The following is a 19,981-nucleotide window of genomic DNA, read 5'->3' as shown; positions in this document are numbered from 1 at the left end:
CATTAACACATGAAATTTAACTCCTCAATTTCTTGTGAGATCTTAACACAGCAGACCTGTTGTCTCCTCTCTAACTCAATGGAAAATGTATTGTATATACAATACAGTTCTAGCTTATTCATTAAACGTTAACATACCTCAAAAGCTGTCCAAATCACATCAAAGAAACATTTCACCATGCGGTTGAGAAGCATGTTGTTTAGACATTATTGTAGTCCTTGGCATCTGTGTTCACCACATGACATAATCTGAATGACATGAAACCAGTCTAACTTGTAAACCAGAAGCCAAAGCTTTTATGATTCATGCCTATCTAGTCACTGCCTTCAGTTACCTGTGGTGAATTCCACACTGCATAGAGATCCAAGGTGAATCCCAGGGTTAGTCCAAAATATACTGATTTTCCTTTCCTAAAGATGTATATGAATTCCTAAGTTGTTAGTCAGGTAACTAACAGAATCCCACTTAACTTTCATTGGGCAAATTCATGTGACTTTGGTTGTAACTGACATGGCTATAAAAATGAAGTTACAATTTTTCAAAGATTGACTCCAAAAGGAACATTTTGAGTATTCCTCAATGCTATAAAAATTGATTCCTGGCAGAGTAATGCTCTGAAAGTTTTACACATATAACAGCAAAAATGATGACACAGAAGATAACCGCTGCTGCAGTCAGGTTTGACAGGCTGGAATTTCCTGTATTTGCTCACACACCGCAGTGTTTTGCTGGATTTTTAAACTGTTAGAGGTTGACACAAATCATAGTGAACTGAAAAATGATAAATACATATGAATAAATACAAATATATATCAGGCAGGGGAAAAATCTGAAAAATTTATTTTCATTTTTCAACATGGGGCTGACATTTTAAATTGCTCGCACATGTACAGGGTGTAGTATATGTGTGCTCAACATGAAGTACTCAAAACTTTTACTTAAAAGTAAAAGTTGCAATACCACAGTGTAATCACGGTGTTTAAGTACTCTGTTACAAGCAGTCAAAATGTTACTCAAGTAAAATTACATATATATTAGCATCAAAATATACAGTAAGAGTATGAAGTAGCATTTAATGAAATTACCCAAGTAAAATACTTCCAAATTGAACTTCAGTACAGTACTTGAGTAAATGTATTTAATTATTTTCCAACACTGTGTATGTCAGCAGACTACAGCAAAAACTGAAGAATTATAGATAACTCTAAAGGTCCACAGTGCAAATGCATGTGGGTTTTTTGTTATCTTGCGGGGGAAGTAAAGACGTGCAGAATTTTCACATCAATTTCATCATCAATTTTAATGAAGTTTGACCTGCAAATTTGTGCCAGTAGTTGTCCACCAGCAAGCCATCTTGTTGTTGTTTGTAGTAGTTGTTTGTCTCAGTAGTTATGAAACAGCTGAGTCCATGGTACATATGTACATATGTGTGTGAAGTTATTGTCCTGTTAGTGACTGAACAAACAAGTTTGCTAACTGGCTGTTAGGAAGCTTGTTAGCTCTAGAAGCTTTATTTTCCCTCTTCAGTAACTTTTTATTGAACAAAAAGGTGTGCAATGGTGAGCAAAATGACAGGGGAAAATAAACAGAACAGTCAAGACAAAATAGAGAGAAACTCTTGGATCTATTTACTGCCAGCTACAGCAGTTCACCAAATAACCCTGAGGATCATCACTACATCACTAAGTTATTGACCGCTGCTTGGGTTTATTTCCCTAAAACTCTCAAAATGAATGTCAAACTATTCATTTGAGGAGCTGTCCTCAGTCAGCATAAGTTTTAAATTCTTCAAACAAGTGGCGTCTCTCCTTCCTCCATTTGACACAGTGTCAGTGAGCATTCTAATCCAATCCGGAAGCCAGGGTAAAGGGGTTCAGTGAATCGGGAGTAGAAGGTGTAGAGGTGAGACAGTGTGTCAGGATCGACTCTGTAGAAGGACAGAGTGCCTGCAGGCCAGTCCAGGTACACTGCTACTCTGGTAGTGTCAAGGGGATGGTACCACAGGCCTAATGAAGTTTCATTGTGGCAAGTGTAGTACCCCTCGGTAGTGCACTCCAGACTCCAGGACTTTTCATTCTCTCCAAGACAGCAGTCAACAGTTTCTCCGCTCCTGCTGATTCCTCTGTAAGTCACTGCAATCCAGTTCCTTCCTTCCCACTCAACTTCCCAGTAACAGCGGCTGGTCAGACCCTCTCTACACAGCAGCTGAAACCAGCCATCAAATCTTTCAGGGTGATCTGGATATGGCTGCTCGCTCCCCTGTGTCACTTTTCTGTTGTTGTCAGACAGGATAAGGCCTCTGTGTGCTGTGTTTGGATCCAGTGTGAGTTCACATGCATCTGATGGAAAGAACCAGTCAAAATACAAACAGCAGTTTCAGACCTGTTGTGTTCTGTTAATATGACTTTTTTCATACACACTATTTTAATGAACAGATGTCCCATTCATGAATTTTGAGTTGAAATAGAAATGTATTACATTCTGCTTTGTTTGTGTGAATTCTATTAAATATACACTTACACTTCTTCAGACTAGATTTCAACCAGCACACTCCACCATGGTCCACCCTGGAGAAAGACCAGTATTGAAGCAATCAACATTAATTTCCTCCAATATGAGTGATTTTACTTACACTATTTGTACATCTTAATAGACCTGAATTTGACAAAGTGATAGGGGCAGTGTATGTGATCTTTCAGCCTTGTTTCAGCTGTTATCTTTCCATACCTGAGAGTGTCCAGTCTCCACTGTGGATCCTGCAGTCCAGCAGAAAGCAGCATGACTCCTGAGTCTCCTGGATGATTGTAGCTCAGGTCTAGCTCCCTCAGATGGGAGGGGTTGGAGCTTAGAGCTGAGGCCAAAGAAGCACAGCCTTCCTCTGTGACCTGACAGCCTGACAACCTACACACACACACACACACACACACACACACACACAGTTTTATTTTCTCACACTACAGAATTTGTTTTTGCCAATTTTTACCACAACTTTTCATAATTTATGAGACAAAATCAGGATTCTGACCTTAGAGTTTCCAGTCTACAGTGTGGACTCTCCAGTCCAACAGAAATCAGCTTCACCCCTGAATCCTGCAGGTCATTGTTACTCAGCTCCAGTTCTCTCAGACAGGAGGCCTGTGAGCTTAGAGCTGAGGCCAGAGCTTCACAGCTCATCCAGGACAGCTTGCACAAATTCAGCCTTAAAACATGAAGGAAAGAACAGAAAAAATATATGAAAATGTTTACTTTTTAATCTAAATGTCATTGTTGTATTTTACATCTGTTTTGTATTTGATGTTGTAATTTCATGTCATTCTTATGAATTATATAATTTCTAATAATTATAGCATGCATCTTAAAGGCATATTATGCTGCAGGATTTGTCAGTTGGTGTTTGTAAACATAACATTCAAAGCTGGCTCTTCCTCCCCAGCTCAATGACACCAGAGCGATGTGGGGAGGTATTTTGGATTCATCACCATAGACGAAGAATTGGTGGATAACAGTAAGACGGTCGGCTGATGTAAAATGCAGATGCCTGACGGTACACTTGTCACTCAAGTGAAGCAGTGAGGGAACTGCAAATAAACCTAACATTATAAATTCTACAATGTGGTTCAGAATTAGGCTAAGTGGATTGTGTTCAAATTGATTTGAACATATTACACTTTAGTTTGAATTTGTTCAAACTTAATGTTTTGGAAAAAGTGACAGCCCTTTGTTTGTGGTGCTCACAACTCTGACCTGAGAGTTTCCAGTCTACATTGTGGGGACTTAAGTCCAGCAGAGAGCAGCTTCACTCCTGAGTCTTGGAGGTCATTGTTACTCAGATGCAGCTCTCGCAGATTAGACTGGGAGCTGAGAACTGAGGCCAGGCTTTCACAGCTTCTCTCTGAGAGGTTACAGTCACTCAACCTGAAGACAGTGATGAAAACAAACACCATTTTTTAAAAGCCTTGCTTTGACTTGGCTTATTTAAGGTTGGAAGTTGATAGGCTCTTATCAGCGTAGACATGTCAATAATCATTATGTACTGCAGAGTAAAGCACATTGTTGGTTTTGATATTTTCATGTGATTTGTTGACACTAAGAAAAATATAAAACTTTGTATGTTGCCACGTGCAGCTCTATTTAAAGCTTGAACATTGTATATTGTCACTGCAGAGAAAGTCAGTGGTGGCAATTTCTTAAACCACAATAAAATTAAGTGAGCTGACTTGAGAGTTTCCAGTCTACAATGAGGACTCTCAAGTCCCACAGAGAGCAGCTTCACTCCTGAATCATCTGGGATGTTGCTGTTCAGATCCAGCTCTCTCAGATGAGATGGTTTGGAGGTGAGAATTGTGGCCAGAGCTTTAAAGCTTCTCTCTGACAGATCACAGCCACTCAGCCTGTAGAAGATAAACAGGGGAAGACAAGCTTTAAAAGACAAAATTCTATTCTAACTTTGAAAATATAACATTTGATATAGTTTTTGTTATATATCCACCTACAGGTACGTAATGGAGGTTCCAAACACTGGCAGCAGCCTCAGAAAACCCTCCTCTGAAGCACAGTATTTCTTTAGGTCAAACACATCATGCTGTTCTTCTGATGACAGTAAAATGAACACCATAGCTGACCACTGAGCAGGAGAGAGATATCTTTTCGAGATATTTCCTGAATTCAGGTACTGTTGGATCTCCTCCACTAGAGAATGATCATTCAGTTCAGTCAGACAGTGAAACAGATTGATGCATCTCTCTGGAGAGGGATTCTCCCTGATCTTTTCCTTGATGTACTTCACTGTCTCCTGATTGCTATTTGAGCTCATTCTTTTCAGTTTCAGTAAGTCTCCAAGGAGATCTTGATTACTCTGCAATGAAAGGCCCAAGAGGAAGCGGAGGAACAAGTCCAGGTGTCCGTCTGGGCTCTCTAAGGCCTTATTGATAGCAATCTTATGGACCTCTGTTGCAGATGTTTTGCTGAAAAGCATCCCCAGACTTTTCCAAGTTGGTTTGGATTCAGCCATCACATTCTTGTTGCTGTTAATGAGTGACAACTCCACATAAAAAGCAGCCAGAAACTCCTGAATGCTCAGATGGATAAAACTGAACATCCTACCCTTATCCTTGTCCTTCTTTCTCAAGCACTCCTTCTTAAAGATCTGTGTGAACACCCCAGAGCACACAGAAGCTTCATTGAAATCAATGCCACTCTCTTTGAGGTCTTTCTCATAGAAGATCAGGTTTCCTTTCTCAAGCTGTTGAAAAGCCAGTTTTGCAAGTGACTGAATGTACTGAATACTCTTTTTTGTGCCGTATTTCTCTTTTGTTTGTCTGATCTGAAACACCAGGAATTCTGTGTACAACTCAGTCAGGGTCTTGGGCAGCTCTCCTCTCTCATTGTTTTTCAACATGTCCTCCAGAACTGCTGCAGTGATCCAGCAGAAGACCGGGATGTGGCACATAATGTGGAGGCTCCGTGATGTCTTGATGTGGGAGATGATACAGTCGGCATGCTCATCATGACTGAATCTCTTCCTGAAATATTCCTCCTTCTGTGGGTCAGTGAACCCTCTCACTTCTGACACCATGTCAATAAACTCAAGAGAGATCTGATTGGCTGCTGCAGGTCGTGTGGTTATCCAGAGACGAGCAGAAGGAAGCAGAGTTCCCTTAATGAGAGTCATTAGCAGTTGTTCTACCCCAGTTGACTTTGTCACATCCAGTGTTTGTTTTTCTTTGGCAGTGAAGTCTAATTGAAGGCGGTTCTCATCTAGGCCATCCAACACAAACAGAAGTTTAAATTTACTCTTGTCATAGTTGGTGTTTCCTGACTTCTGTAGTTCTGTGAAAATGTAATTAAGGGCCTCTTCTTTGATGTCTTTGGTTTCACTGATACATTTGTGAATTAGCTTCGCAAGACAAAACCTTCTTCCCTTCAGTAAATTCATCTGGCGGAAGGTGAAAGGGAAAATGAGATGCACATCTTGATTGTTTTGTCTGTCAGCCCAGTCGAAGATGAATTTGTGCACGAGGAATGTTTTTCCAATTCCTGCAATCCCATTGGTCAGCACTGTTCTTATGGGTCTGTATTTTCCAGAAGGGTGTTTGAATATATCACTGGGTTTGATTGATATCTCTGTTCCTGCTGGCTTTCTTGACACCATCTCAATCTGCCTGACCTCATGTTGCCTGTTAATTTCCATGTTGCCTCCATCTGTGATGTAGAGCTCTGTATAAATATCATCCAGAAGTTTTTTATCCTCCATATTTGATAGTCCCTCTTGTACACACATAAACCGGTTCTGAAGATTAGATTGGAGCATTTGTTGGTATGATGTGATTGGCTGTGGAGGCTTTGGGACTGGCACCATCAAATCTGTGTAGAACAAAGTAACACAAGAGACAAGGCAGCCTGTGGATAAATGTATTAAGATTTACACAATTTCACAAACTACTAACCCTTACATGCAAGAACCCAACACCCTTAACAGCATCTGGTATTGGTTATAAAGGTTTTGTTGTTGTTGTTGTTTCAATTTTCCTTTTCACTGGAAAACTGAAACTTCTGGTCCACTGAAAAGACTAAAAACAGCAGCAGACAAAAACATTAGATATGTGTGAGGCAATGAGGAGACTGTAACGTCCCTTAAATTAATGCACAAAACTAATATGAATTGATTTTTCAATCATGTTTTCTAAATTGTTTTTCACTATTTGAGGCCTAAATGAGGTCTCTTTTAATTCATCAACTTGTTGCACCATCTTCCTCTGCAATGGTTTAATGGCACTGAACTGGAGAATTACTGCCACTGACTGTTAGTTTGGTAAGCCTGAGCCTGACAGAGAAGTTCAAACCCCTCCTAATTTCACGTCTCCGCACAACTGCCCATATTCTCGGTTTCAGAAAGTTACAAAAATTGTTGGACACAGGCTCCCCAATCAGAAAGATGGTTTCAGACAGACTGATCTGACAAAAACTTTGTTTGAGGCATATTTAACATTAGGCCTTACCTTATGAATAACCAACCAACTAAATATACGTCAATCTCTCTTTTGAACAAAATGAGCAAAATTCTTTGGGAATTTGTGCCCTCAAGTGGCCTAAACTGTGAACAATGGATAGCCAAAAACAACTGGTCACACTGCTTTATAGAGACACATAGGAAAATTACGAGAACATGACAGTTTTTATTCAAACAAAGTTGCAAACCCCCCCAAAAAACCGGAACATTTGCTTCATATGTTGGTATTGGCCACTTGTGAATCAATCAAAGATATGGGAAGGCATACCCTATTGTCAAGTAAAACGAACAGAAATCAGTCCTTAATCATTGTAACAGAATTACTAAATGGACAGTGACAATAACAACAACATGGCAGCACAACTTGATCAAACAAAAGCTCTACCTTCAGTCTGAGGAGGCGTAGCCGTCGCATCACCTACTGCAACATTGAGAGAGAAATAACAAGACAGGAATGTTCCAAGGGCTTAAACATAAGTAAACTGATCAACAACAATCATACTTTTAACTTCCCACAAGATACTACCTTTTGGTGCTGAGGTGATGTTTGGTAATTGCTGCAACAGATCATTTCTGTTGATCTTTATTAAAAGCTTCCTTGTCACCTCCAGAGCTCCATGAAGGCCATAGAACTGCACCATCTGAACAACTGTGTCCTGTCTATCTGTCTTCTCCAGTCGGGTCACAGGGATGGCTGGGTAGACTTCAAGATGTGGAATGATTGTGTGCATTATGTCTGCCTGCTGGAGGATCCATTTCAACTGCTTGAATTCCTCCTCCTTCAAATCCTCCAGAGTCATCCAGAGCCCCTCCTTAAGCGAGGTCATTGTTCCTGGTCAATTCAGAGGACATTTTTAACTGGATAGACAATTGTGCATGATAGTTTCCACATCAGTATGATTGAAGATAAATGCAAGAGATTTAAACACATTATACAAGGGAAGTGACTGACGTTCTTGGTTGCTCTGCTGCTTGTACTTCCTAATTTCCACATTTCCTTAGTAACATTAGAACACAGCAGAAGTTATTTATGTTCCTTATTTTGCTCCTCTATGTTGCTGGTAACTGGACAGAGCCATCTGATATTAACCACAGCAGAAATTTTAGGAAAAAACAAAATATGTTATCAAAAAGATGTGTCTACCATGAAACATACCAATGAAACAAAAAAAGCCCAATATGGAATAAGGAATATGTGTTTATGCTCAACATGGGAATGTTGAAATCAAGCACTAGACTATATCTGTGGTTGGTGTATGATCTCTGTTCACTTTAAATTTCAACAACGCAAAAAAGGAAATGTGACCTCACCAGTGCTGAATCACTGCAAATGAATCTTTAAAGTCTAAATATATTTACCACAGTTAAACATTTTACACTTTATCCTGGCTAAGATACAGATGTGATTGAAATGATGTCCTTGACTGATTTTAAGTAGTTGTGGCACACAGTACATTTCTATAAAATAGCGCCTACAAGAAATATATCACGTTGCAGTGATTTTACCTCTACTGAAATTCATGCACAGTCAAAGTCCAATACTGGACTCCTCAGGGAGCCATAGCCAGGACCAGTCACATTATGAAACCTAAAAAAAAAAAAAATGAAATAGCTGATTTATACCCATCTTTCCTGTTGTCCTCAATGAGTAGGAGGTCAAGGTTTAGAGATCAGCTACAAAACAAGAGCTTTACAGTAGGAATTCAGTAGTCCTGTCCCAAATGAAGAACTGGATTCTCAAATGGATGCAACATTTTTTTCACAAAAAGTAACATAGCTGTTCTATTTTTCAAAATTTCTATTCTCAAATTATTTATTTTTATTAGTTTATTTTCTGAACATTGAAAATACAATATATTTAAAGTGAAAGTGAAAAAATACATACCATCTTTACAGAGCTTTTGCCTCGAAGTCTCTTGATGATGATGATCTGTATCACAGTATAACAAATACTGCACTCTGCACAAAGACAGTTAATTTCACAACAGAGGAAGTTTGTTAAAGGGAACCAACCTCAGCATTGCACTATAAAAAACATCTTACTTAATTTCCTACTTAACCAGGCAGGCTGGAAATCTTATTGATAGCACATTCCTTGATCATTATTATTTTTGCCACTTGGGGACAACAAAAACAAGTTGTGGACACGACGTACAGTATCATAACCTTCTAAATTGATATGCTGGAAGTGGCAGTGGAACAACGCCTGAAAATGCCTAGTAAGTATGTCGGTTAGGGTGAGCAAGATAACTAATATTCAGAAACAAGTTCAAATAACTATAAAATCACAAGTAAAAGGACACAAAGAGGGACACGACATATATGTTAAAATGCAAAGATAATATTACATATGTTGAATCACACAATAAGTGATAAAAGCTCTGCATGATAAAACTAAGGATTTCAAGGTCAAAAGGTTACCAGTAGTGCCAAGATCCAAAAATGGCTGATGCCATGCCACTCCTGGTCCAGTGGCATATGCTGTTTCCTACAATGGTATACTGCTGCTCTAAATGGTATGTTGGTTCCCTAATGGTTCCCTGAAGGTTACTTTTTTGCATCCTTTATAGAATGTTTCCACAACATTCTTCAAAGGTATAATGGTTCTAGGAACGTTCCCAGAAGGTTATTTAGTGAAACCTTTAGAGAACATTTAGAGAACATTCCCTGAAGTTCCCAGTAGGTTTTGTTTGTGAAACTTTCAGGGTGTATTCCCTAAAGGTTCTCCATAGCAGAGGTTCACTCCCAGACTACGGACCTATGGAGCTATGGAGCTTTGGTGTAATAATTAGATAATGTGTTTTCTTCTTTGTACTTTTTCTGTGGAAAATAATGAAGTGTAGAAAATACAGTACGAACACTGCCCACTCTTTCCGTCAAACAGGCCTACCGTGTTATTTCCGGAAGGGCTTTAAGCATTTGGTAGGAGGCTTACCTGGTGAAGTCACAACCAGATGGAGTCAAAATTTAGCTGCTGCCATGTCCTCATAATTTCACTATTAAAGTAGAAAAACAATGGTAAAACATGACGAGGCCAGCTGTGTCACCAGAGTTATATGAGTTATATGCCCCAACTACATAATAGATTTCTTTTTACAGACTGATTAACAACAAGATAGAGTGAAGACCTGACAATCAAAAGAAGACAAACAATGCACAGAAATGGGTGCAGGGGCCAGTGGAGACTGATGCAGAGCACAATGTGTTGGTGATAGTATGCAGAGAACCGGTTTTACTTCACTACAGCAGAGTTAAGCCAAAGATATAGAAGAAGATAAAGGTAAAAGGTAAGATGAAAATATACCTAAAAGCTTAACACTTTTAAAACAGATCATCAAAGTGTATGACACCTGAATTATCTTTCTCTTAGCCCTGCCCACCTTAGTTACTGTTGCTAAGCCCGTCCGTTCCCACATGCCACACATGCCATTTACAATGATAATGATGGTAGATTTACCACCCAAAATTCTTAATTATTAATGATCCTTGATTTCAGATAGTGGTAGACAAAAGCAGGTTTCTCATTTCTACTGCTATTTGTCATGTCTCATCCTGTCTTTGGGTTATGTTTTTGTTTTTCTTTTCCCATCATTCAGTTCTGCATTTCCTTTTTCATTTGGTATCTAACTTTCCTCTTGTTTCAGATCCACTTCCTGCCCTTGCGTGTTTCCCGCTCCTGTCTTCGTCATTATCCCCTAATGTCATCCACCTGTGTCTTATTACCCTCACTCTCCTTGTGTATTTAGTCTGTGTGATCCCTGCTCCCTGTGCCAGTTTGCCTTAGCCTCTTTGCAAGCATTCCAGCATGATTCTCCCTTTTATACCCTTCTAGTGTTTTTTGACCTTGGATCTGTTTTTTGAGCCCTTTGTGTTTGGTTGCCTTCTCTGACTGTCTGCCTGTTTACTGAATCTGCCAAGTAAAGACTTTGTTTTGTGGAAACTCTGACTGTGTGAGTCGTGCATTTGGGTCTAGCCCTGTTGTATCAGACACCTTGTCACTATAAATTTACCTCCTAATTCAGTCATCGGTTTTCTAGATGAATTCTCAGAACTGTTGTCCTCTCTTGTAGTCAATTTTGACAATATAGTTGGTGATTTTAACATCCATATTGACAACCCATCTAACTCATTTGCCAGACACTTCTTAAACATCTGCAATTCTTTTGACCTTGTGTAGCACATCTCTAGACCAACTCATAACCACAGACACATTCTTGATTTAGTTTTGACTTTGGACATGCCTCTTAACTCCTTGAATATGATTGATTTTGCCTCTGACCATAAATGCATTGTCTTTAATGTACACCTGTTACCTCCTCCAATAATCCAGAAACGCAAAATCCGCTCCTGCATCTTCAATGAACATTCAGCTGTCCTGTTTTCAAGCTACATCTCTAATTTAGTCAATTGCCCTCCTCACTTCACTAATATTAATGATTTTGTTAATTGGTTTAATGATTTTTGTACATCAGCTCTTGATTTTTCTGCTCTGCTCACTTCCAGGTCTGTCCCAGTCACTATTTCAACTCCCTGGATCAATGAAAGTATTAGACAGCAAAGAGGGGAATATAGGAAAGCAGAACGTGGACGAAAAAAAACAGTCTTGAAACCCATCAGTGGATGACACAAAATTTTCTCCATCTAAACCCTGGCAAAACTGAAGTTCCTTTAATTGGTCCTGAAATCTTTGCCAGTGCTGCTACTCAGTTTATTGGCCCACTTTACCCAAACATTAAATCCACTGCTAAGAACCTCGGTATCATCTTTGACCAGTATATGACATTTGACCATCATGTGAATAAGCTTCTAAATCCTGTTTTCTTTAGTTAAGAAATATTGCGAAAATAAGACCTATATTGCCCCTTACTGTTCTTGAACAATTAATCCACACATTCATTTTCTCCCAGTTAGACTACTGTAACTCCCTTTACACCTGCCTCAGTCAGTCTTCTCTGAAACGTCTACAGTTAATCCAAAATACAGCAGCTAGACTTCTTACCAGAACTAGCCATAGGTCCCACATTACCCCTGTTCTTGCATCCCTCCATTGGCTTCCGTTACAATTCAGAATAAACGACAAGATCCTGCTGATTACATATAAAGCACTCCATGACCTCGCCCCTAGCTACATTTCTGAGCTCCTTGTGCCCCATTCCACCTCACAACCTCTCCGATCCTCAAATCTTGGCCTTCTATCTATCCCCCTCACAAACCGCAAATCAAAAGGTGACTGCACATTTGCATTCCTAGCCCCAACTCTGGAGTCATCTTCCACAATCTGTTAGATTGGCTGAATCCTTGGACTGTTTTAAATGACGCCTCAAAACCCATTTAAATCTGCAAGCCTTTCTATAGACCTCCCTTCTTGTTTCCATGTCCTGCTTTATTTCATTCTGGTTGATTTCTCTCTAAGTCATGTTTGTCTATTTTGTTTGTCTATCTGTTTCAACTTTGCATGTGTCTGTGAAGCACTTTGTAACTGTGTGTTTTAAAAAGTGCTATACAAATAAAAGCTTACTTACTTACTTGCTTACTTACTTACTTACTTACTATTGATTTTGTTGGCTGAAATGACTATTGCTAACAGATTTTATCACCTGTTGTTAGCTAGTAGGTAATTAGGCTAATTTTAGCTTTACAAGTTGGTTAAAAACACTGTGTCCAGCTGACTTTTTAATGTTTCCAGCTGACTCATTTTAAAACAAGAATGCTGTAAAAGGTCTTAAATATGCACTATATGGCTAACTACATACATATTATGCTGAAAGACTACATGTCCCCGACAAACATTAGCATCTTCACTAGTTGATGATCCATGTAGTAGATGTCGAAATACAGAAATATTGTTGCTCTTGTATTGCAGAGCTAGTTAGTCCTATTTTTGTAAGTATGATGAGGAATATTTGTAAAATCATTTCATCATTTCATTCTAACATGATCTGTTTAGCTGCTTAGCTTACATACTTGGACAAGCAAGACAGAGGTTGGATTTATGCTTTATTGTTTGTATTTTTCAAACAACAGGTTTCACTTTTAACATTACAAGAGAACGTCCCACTAAACATCCGATGTCCATGGATGGTTTTTTTTGGGGGCTTTGCCCTAAAAGCCAGCTTTGAGGACTTACCCACATATTCAGCAAATGTAATGATATCTTGGATAGCAAGTTTTGCTTGGGTTGCTGAATTATAAACCTCCCCAAATTCAGTAAAGCAGGACAGAACCACTGACATTAGCCTAAACTCTGATATGGTAGCATCCAGAACAGGCCTCCACACCATGAGGAAATACTACACAGTGGATGACCTAGTTGTGTGAACAAAGCTTTTTTTTTTTTTAACATAACCTATAACCCCACAAAATTTTGTAGTATGACCCTTGCCTTGGAAGTAATGCTGGGTTAAGTATACTATCGGTCATGAGCTAGTTAGCCAGGCATGCTGCCACAGCTTATGTTAGAGCAGACAAACATACAGTAAAATCAATTTCTTACTCTTGTATTTTTAGTTTTGGAGAGGTTAAAAAAAATCATCATCCAAACTCTTCATATTCAGAGTATTGCTCATATTACAGCCCCATGCACAACATGTCAGCATGTGAAGACATTCAATGCTTGACAGGCCTGCAGTACCTAGTTACAGTTGATGGGGTTTATCTGTGCTGGATAGATCATCAATCATAGCTTGTCAGTCTTAATTGTTCTCAAGCCATGCTCAGCAGAAAGTGTCCTTGCTGTGCCATCAGAGCTTCATGGTGCTTGTGGGAGCTCTGGAAGAACTCCTTCCCCCTCTGCAGGTTCTGGGCTGACAGGAAATTCTCCACCAGAGCTCGCTGGATAGCCCTACGCTCACAGATTCGATGGCGAACCTCATGGCTTACGTTTTTCAGAGGCTCCACTATCAGCAACCCACTAGGGCCAGGGCTCAAGGCTGGCAACACTTTAACCTGGTGACAGAGGGAGGAATTGTGGACTAATGCTTATGTTTTATATGTTTCCATGATCAGAAATGCAAAATTCTGCTGCTTTAAAATCAGTATCAGATTATTCTGCAGACCTTAAAATAAAGCTTAAGTAAACAGACAGTATACACTTGGCTGTCAGTTTATTAGGTTGATGAGCTATAATGACGCTTTAACATTTAGTTTTTGTTGAAAATGTTTTAGAGAGGTGCTGATTCAAATTTGTTGAAATTTTGGAGGGTGTTGAACTGTATGGGTGATTAAAAGTTGTCCACCAATGGGTTTCATAATGTTTACAGTCATCATATAATGGTCACTGGAAGTGTATGAAGTTAATGGTAATTAACTTAATACTATGGCGAGGTTGACCGTTTAATCCCTGGCTCTTCATGGCCTGGTGTCCTTAAGCAAGTCAATGAATTGCTTCCAATGGTTAGGACAGAGACTTGCATGGTAGCTCTGCCAGAATTGGTGTTTTTGAATGGGTGAATAAGAGGCAGATCAAATCTGGGGTCCTCAGATCAGGGCTTATTGGTTGTCCCTTGCTCAAGGCTCAAGACAAAATGAGACCATGCTTTTGAGGTTGTAGGTCCTAAACTTCTGAACTCTGCCCTATTGGATTTCAGTTCTGCAGACACTGTGGACACCTTTAAAAAGCAACTCAAGACCCATTTGTTTAGACTTGTTTTTGTTTAATTTGTTTTGTTTATTTCTGTTTTTGCCTTATGTTTTTAGCTGGATGTCTGCATTTAATGTTTGTTGCTCTGTCTCTTATTTGCTTTTTTTATTTGCTTGTTGTTTGTTTTTATTGTGAAGCACTTTTTGACGTCTGCTCTTGAAAGGTGCTATATGAATAAACATTATTATTAGTTCAGTGGGTAGTAAATCTCTACACAGTGATCTGGATAACAGATTCTTTCACTTTCCCCTATTTATAAATAATTTAGAATGGTGTCATAAAAGTAGAGAGCAGTACCGTTTTGAGCAGATACTCTTTGTAAGCCTTGAGCAGAGGGTCAACCCGATGCAGGTAGTCCAGACTTAAGCGCTCTCCGGCTGAGGGGTTGGTCAAGCGATTCCAATGGAGAAAGGTGTGAATGTGGAGAGCAGCTCCGTTGATCCATTGCTTCACCTGCACACAAAAGGAAACAAGAATGGCTTTACACACCTTCACTCTAACCCTGTTTTTAAGCTTTAACCCAGGGATTACTACATTTTGTTTGGACAAATTTGAGCCAGCCATACAGAAGATTCAGGATCGGCAAACCCAAGGTTAAAGCAAAGATTGTCTCACTTCTTAAATCTAGATGGATTGATGAATTATCGCAGGGTTAATTGGCCAAAAGCACTATTTATGATTTATTGGATACAGTGTAGCAAATGACACACAGCCAGATATGGTTAGCAGTGATACCAGAGGTAATAGCATTAATAGTAGTTGTGAAAGAAGCAATAATAACACACAGCCAAGCACCATTGTTAATATTATTTGTAATTCTATAGTTGTTTTGTTTCAACGATGAGGCTGACCCCAGCAGAGCTGAGTGTGATCCTCTCCAGCGACACCATCCTCCCATAGAAATCCATCAGCTCGGTCCGGAGCTTTCTCTCGTAGCTCTCCAGCAGTGCTGCCATCTTGTCCTGGTCATTGGCTGTGCCAGGAACCTGCCATGTTAGATGATTGTTAGATTGAATCATGTCTTCATACACGAGTTCATCACAAAATATTGTCAGATTGATAAATATAGCAGCAAGTGGACATTGATGAGGCCCAGGCCTAACTTGATCCATCATTTTGGAATAGTTCAACATTTCCACGGCTTTGGAAGCATTTTAAAATATAAATATAAAATATTTGCCTGTTTGTGTGCTTAACTGACAATTTACTGATCCTAGAACGGAAATGATGTCTAAAATACATAAAATCTCATATTGCACTTTGTTTTGATGGTGATACTAGTTTGATTATATGTGTTCTTTTAGAAAATATGGCTTTGTGGACGTTACATCATAACAAGTGTAGTCGATCATTTTTGAATTTAATGTATACTTGTTAACTTATAGGGTTGGCCTGGCTGTGGCACTCAAAAGTGACCAGTCAAATTTAAGACTCAATCTCAAAATATGCATCGAATATCTCTGATATACCGTATGAAGTCTATACATGTTGCATGTAAAATTTAGCTGAAACTGAAAATATGTGAAAAAGCTTGAGCAAAGAAAAGTGAGTGATCTATTTTAAATTTCATAATTCATACTTATGTGTGGGCTTGAATAATGCAATTATTATCATTATGGTTACTGCACTGCTTGCAGAATCCAGCCACCTGTTTGAGGAATTCACTGGCAATGGAGCTGATGTCTGATCCTGCATCAGCCCCAAATATCCTGTGTATGGGATCTGGAGGTTGGGAGCGGGCCTCAGGGCTCCTTGAGCCCAAGCCAGTGGTCTGGTGATGGGCTAGCATCTCAAATAGAATAGAGAGGGCCAGGGCAACAACGCCCACACCCCCATAACTCACCTATAAACACACACAGAAAAACAATTGTACATAATCGTTTAGAGGTTATCCAAACCTTTTAGACAAAGTTGTCTTTTCCACATTTATATGTTGTCCATTCGTTAGAATACAGTTAATGCCTCCGGAACTCGCACCCTACATTTCCATTAACATGTTTATCAAACGGTTCTAAACATGTGATCTTTTCATTTAACGGTGAACCACATGTGGACATGCACTCAGCTTTTTGCACATAACTCAGAAAAAAATGCCAAAATGTAAATGTACACAAATGTAAACTAACCTGTAAATCTGTCATAGTGGGTAATTGTATCTTTTTGTTGCCTCTTTAACCCCTTTGTCGCCAATAACATCTCAAGTACTTTTTGGCAAAATAATAATAGAGAAAACTCTGTATAACTTATATTTATGTCTCCCAAGATCACCTTCAATGTCCTGAATAGTGACAGGTGATGGATGCAGAGTGTACCAAACTAAACCACACAGCAGTATGATGCGTTCTCTGACCGTGGTGTTTCCTCCAAACAAGGTGTTGAGGTCTTGGTTGAAGGCAATCCTCTGCTGTCGAGTCATGCCGCTCTGCAGGGTGGAGTACTGCTGCTCCAGCACCGAGGATGAGTTCAGGGATAGCAGAGAGGCCAGGGAGGCATCCAGGGAGGCATCAGGAACCAGGCCTGCATGGCTGGAGAGTCACAGAAATCTGGGTTGGACTGATGTGGCCGAATTTTCAGAACTTATTTTATCACTCAGCTGCCTCACAACCAGCCTTACTGTTGACCACTGAGCAATTTTAGCTACATCTTTTTTTCAAACTGCTCTGTATTTTAAAGACACAAAGAAAAAGTCAAATTGCTGCCTCTTTGCATACCTGGCGATGTTGTACAGACAGTCTATGGTCTTTGGAGAAGCACTGCAGTTTGTTCCCATTTCTCAGTATCCAGAGTGACTGAAGATAACTGCACAGAAAGTGGTGTGAAAATGACTAAACAGGAAAGTAGAGTTGCCGTTACTGGCAATTCAGCAGGAAATCAACAGTGTGTTCAAGTTTCTGTCAGTGGGTACAAAGTCTAGACACATGCAGGGTGAATACACACACAAACATGGCAAACAAACTGATCAAATACAGAGATGCCCCTACACATGCAGTACACCAGTGGTAGGCAAATAGTAACATGTGGGCCAAAGCTGGCCCTCCAGCAAAAACATTTGGTTCCTAAAGAAAGCTGAACTTTCACGTTAGTTTGCGTCAAAACCTTTGTCACTTTTACACATGCAGTTTGGTAGTGGAAACAGAGGAAAAATTTTCATATATGTTTACCAAATTTGTATTAATATTAGTTGCTCTAAATTTGTTGTTCCTCACTCATTAATGGGAAAAATGACATTTGCTGTTGGATACAGTCCTGAAAGGAACAGTTTAATCTATCAATTATATTCTCAAATTAATAAAAATGAAAATAAAATATTGGAAAAATACAAGCCTGTGGAACAACGATGAAAAAATTGGCCCAAGGTTGAATGTAACTGCTGACTCCCTCTATATGAGGTCTAACGACAATGATCTGCTTTTAGATTAAGCTTAGAGAAAGATTACATTCAGTCCATTAAAATTAGCTTTAATGGACTGAAAAGATAGTTAGGCTAGTGTAAGATGCAAGTAAGATGCAGGAAGTTCCAAATTTATCACATTTTCCCTCAACATATTTTATGTTTTCTTTATGTTGATAGACCAGTAGTGGTTTCCCTCACTTACTTATGTCAAAGCTAATAAGGGTTACTGTTGTAAAAAACAGAACTGAAATTGCTCCATGACATTGGGTGTTGAAGAATAACAGAACAATAAAAATGGAAAATTCTTACAATTAATAATTGTAAATAACCAGATTTTTCCTGTAGTTTTGTCTGCTTTAAAAAAAACAACTTTTTTCCAGTTTATTTTTTCAGTTTCTAAAATGTTGCCATGCAACACATTACTTGAGCACAAGCCTATATCTAACATAATACTTTGACATTTTGGGAAATGACATTTTGTACAACTAAATTCAGTAAATATGCTGGTTAACTTAGCTTACTAAGACTTGAAACAGTTGGCCTGGCTTTTGTGGAAGCTAAAAAATATCCACCAACTAGCAACCCTAAAGCTCACTAATCAACATGTTATGTGTAATTTTTAAATCTTTAAAAATTGTGTAAAAATAACGTTGTAGTTTTACAGGGGTACTTGCGCCAGGCTATTTCCTGGCCAGGAGCATTCCTGGAGTCTCCACACAAATAGTTTGACACATAACCCTCATAAAACCACAAGATCTAGTTTTACCCTTCAGAAATAACAAGCCAGGTTAGCTGTTTCCCCATTTGGGCTAAGCTTAACCTAACCAGCTACTAGTGATAGCAGTAGATTGGTATCAATCTAACTCTTGGCAAGAGAGCAAATAAGCATACAGTATTTCCCAAAATGTCAAACTAAAATTTTTACGATTGGCTACCAGTGGTTGCAGGACAGAATATGCCAGTGGTCCAAGTATTTATCCACTGAGCATTGAAAATGATCAGCTTGTCAAGAAGGTCAAAAGGAATAAATGAGCTTTGGACTGCAAACTTGGTTTTAGACTCCAGGCCCACCTGGTAAAAGGTGGGTATACTCTCCCCTCTCTAATCTACCATTATTCTACCCTTAAAGAACGAGTTCACAGTGTTTCAAGTCTGTCTTAAAACAACAGTCAGGTGCCCATATGACCACTGAAAGAGGTTTTCCTCACTGTAATCATTCCTCCTGTTCATACTGGCTGTTAAAAAGATCCCCATGCAATGTGCTAATAATAATAATAATAATATTACAATTATCAATGTAAGTGATGGGGGTCAAAATCCACAAGCCTCCGTCTGTGCAAAAGTGCATTTAAAAGTTAATCTGAAGCTTATTTGAGGCTTCAACAGTCTGAGTTAGTCATATCAAGTGGATATCTGCCACATTTGCAGTCTTTTTAGCATAAAATTACCTCTTTGTGTTTCCTCAAACAGTGTTTCCTTGTTGAGCTGCAGTGGAAGTATAGTGACAAAAAGAGGGACACTGTAAAGTTGAAAGATATCTACTTGATTTGATTCATTTGGACGACTGAAGCTTCATATAAGCTTCAGATAAACTTCAGATAAACTCAGATAAAATACATTTTTTCATGGGAGAAGGACTCTGGATTTTGGCTCCCATCACTTACATTGTAAGTGCATTATGAAGGGATCTAATGTTCAGTATGAACAGGAGGAATGATTACAGCAAGAAAAAAACTATTTCAATGTTCATTTGGGCACCAGCCTGTTGTTTTAAGACAGACTTAAAAATTGTGAACCTGTCCTTTAAGCAAAGAACTAAACCCACTCGCTTGTTCCATCTGTGAAACTACGAACTGAAAATACATACTGTCTGCTGGCTGTCAGTCATAGCAACTTTTAACAAAAGACATGAGGCAGTGCAAAGGGTTTGGTAAGTCAG

At 39.1% G+C, this 19,981-nt stretch overlaps 2 protein-coding genes across 4 annotated transcripts; both read right to left on the bottom strand.

Moving 5' to 3' along the window:
• Window positions 1-823: 823 nt before the first annotated feature.
• On the bottom strand, window positions 824-8,972 carry LOC137167902 (NACHT, LRR and PYD domains-containing protein 12-like). Of its 2 annotated transcripts, none has more exons than XM_067570246.1 (11): window positions 8,895-8,972; window positions 8,516-8,597; window positions 7,536-7,841; window positions 7,395-7,430; window positions 4,494-6,363; window positions 4,218-4,391; window positions 3,745-3,915; window positions 3,026-3,199; window positions 2,728-2,901; window positions 2,521-2,567; window positions 824-2,339 (listed from the first exon to the last, which is right to left on the bottom strand). In XM_067570246.1, exons 2-11 carry the CDS (start codon window positions 8,529-8,531, stop codon window positions 1,789-1,791), a joined length of 3,519 nt encoding a protein of 1,172 aa, XP_067426347.1. In that variant the 5' UTR covers window positions 8,532-8,597; window positions 8,895-8,972; the 3' UTR covers window positions 824-1,788. The 2 variants fall into 2 exon arrangements, with proteins under 2 accessions (XP_067426347.1, XP_067426348.1); XM_067570247.1 differs by having other exon boundaries at window positions 7,395-7,427.
• A 4,021-nt stretch (window positions 8,973-12,993) lies between these two features.
• Window positions 12,994-17,533, bottom strand: LOC137167870 (uncharacterized). 2 transcript variants are annotated; one of them, XM_067570192.1, is made up of 6 exons: window positions 17,360-17,533; window positions 16,999-17,173; window positions 16,297-16,491; window positions 15,500-15,634; window positions 14,946-15,101; window positions 12,994-13,954 (listed from the first exon to the last, which is right to left on the bottom strand). In XM_067570192.1, exons 1-6 carry the CDS (start codon window positions 17,416-17,418, stop codon window positions 13,712-13,714), a joined length of 963 nt encoding a protein of 320 aa, XP_067426293.1. In that variant the 5' UTR covers window positions 17,419-17,533; the 3' UTR covers window positions 12,994-13,711. The 2 variants fall into 2 exon arrangements, with proteins under 2 accessions (XP_067426293.1, XP_067426294.1); XM_067570193.1 differs by lacking the exon at window positions 16,297-16,491.
• Window positions 17,534-19,981: the final 2,448 nt, after the last annotated feature.

This window comes from Thunnus thynnus, chromosome 17 (assembly GCF_963924715.1).
Source record: "Thunnus thynnus chromosome 17, fThuThy2.1, whole genome shotgun sequence".
Lineage (NCBI taxonomy): Eukaryota > Metazoa > Chordata > Actinopteri > Scombriformes > Scombridae > Thunnus > Thunnus thynnus.
The sequence above is the reverse complement of the archived record's forward strand: the minus strand, read 5'-3'. Positions and strand labels throughout refer to the sequence as shown.

Coding starts and splice junctions, on each gene's coding strand:
- LOC137167902 (XM_067570246.1), bottom strand. Junction 3,916..4,217: donor TGTAGACTGGAAACTCTCAA/GTCAGCTCACTT, acceptor CACTGTCTTCAG/GTTGAGTGACTGTAACCTCT. Junction 2,340..2,520: donor GAAATCTAGTCTGAAGAAGT/GTAAGTGTATAT, acceptor TCTTTCCATCAG/ATGCATGTGAACTCACACTG.
- LOC137167870 (XM_067570192.1), bottom strand. CDS start 17,418: ATGGGAACAAACTGCAGTGCTTCTCCAAAGACCATAGACTGTCTGTAC. Junction 17,174..17,359: donor TGTCTGTACAACATCGCCAG/GTATGCAAAGAG, acceptor GTGACTCTCCAG/CCATGCAGGCCTGGTTCCTG. Junction 15,635..16,296: donor CCAGTGAATTCCTCAAACAG/GTGGCTGGATTC, acceptor CTAACATGGCAG/GTTCCTGGCACAGCCAATGA.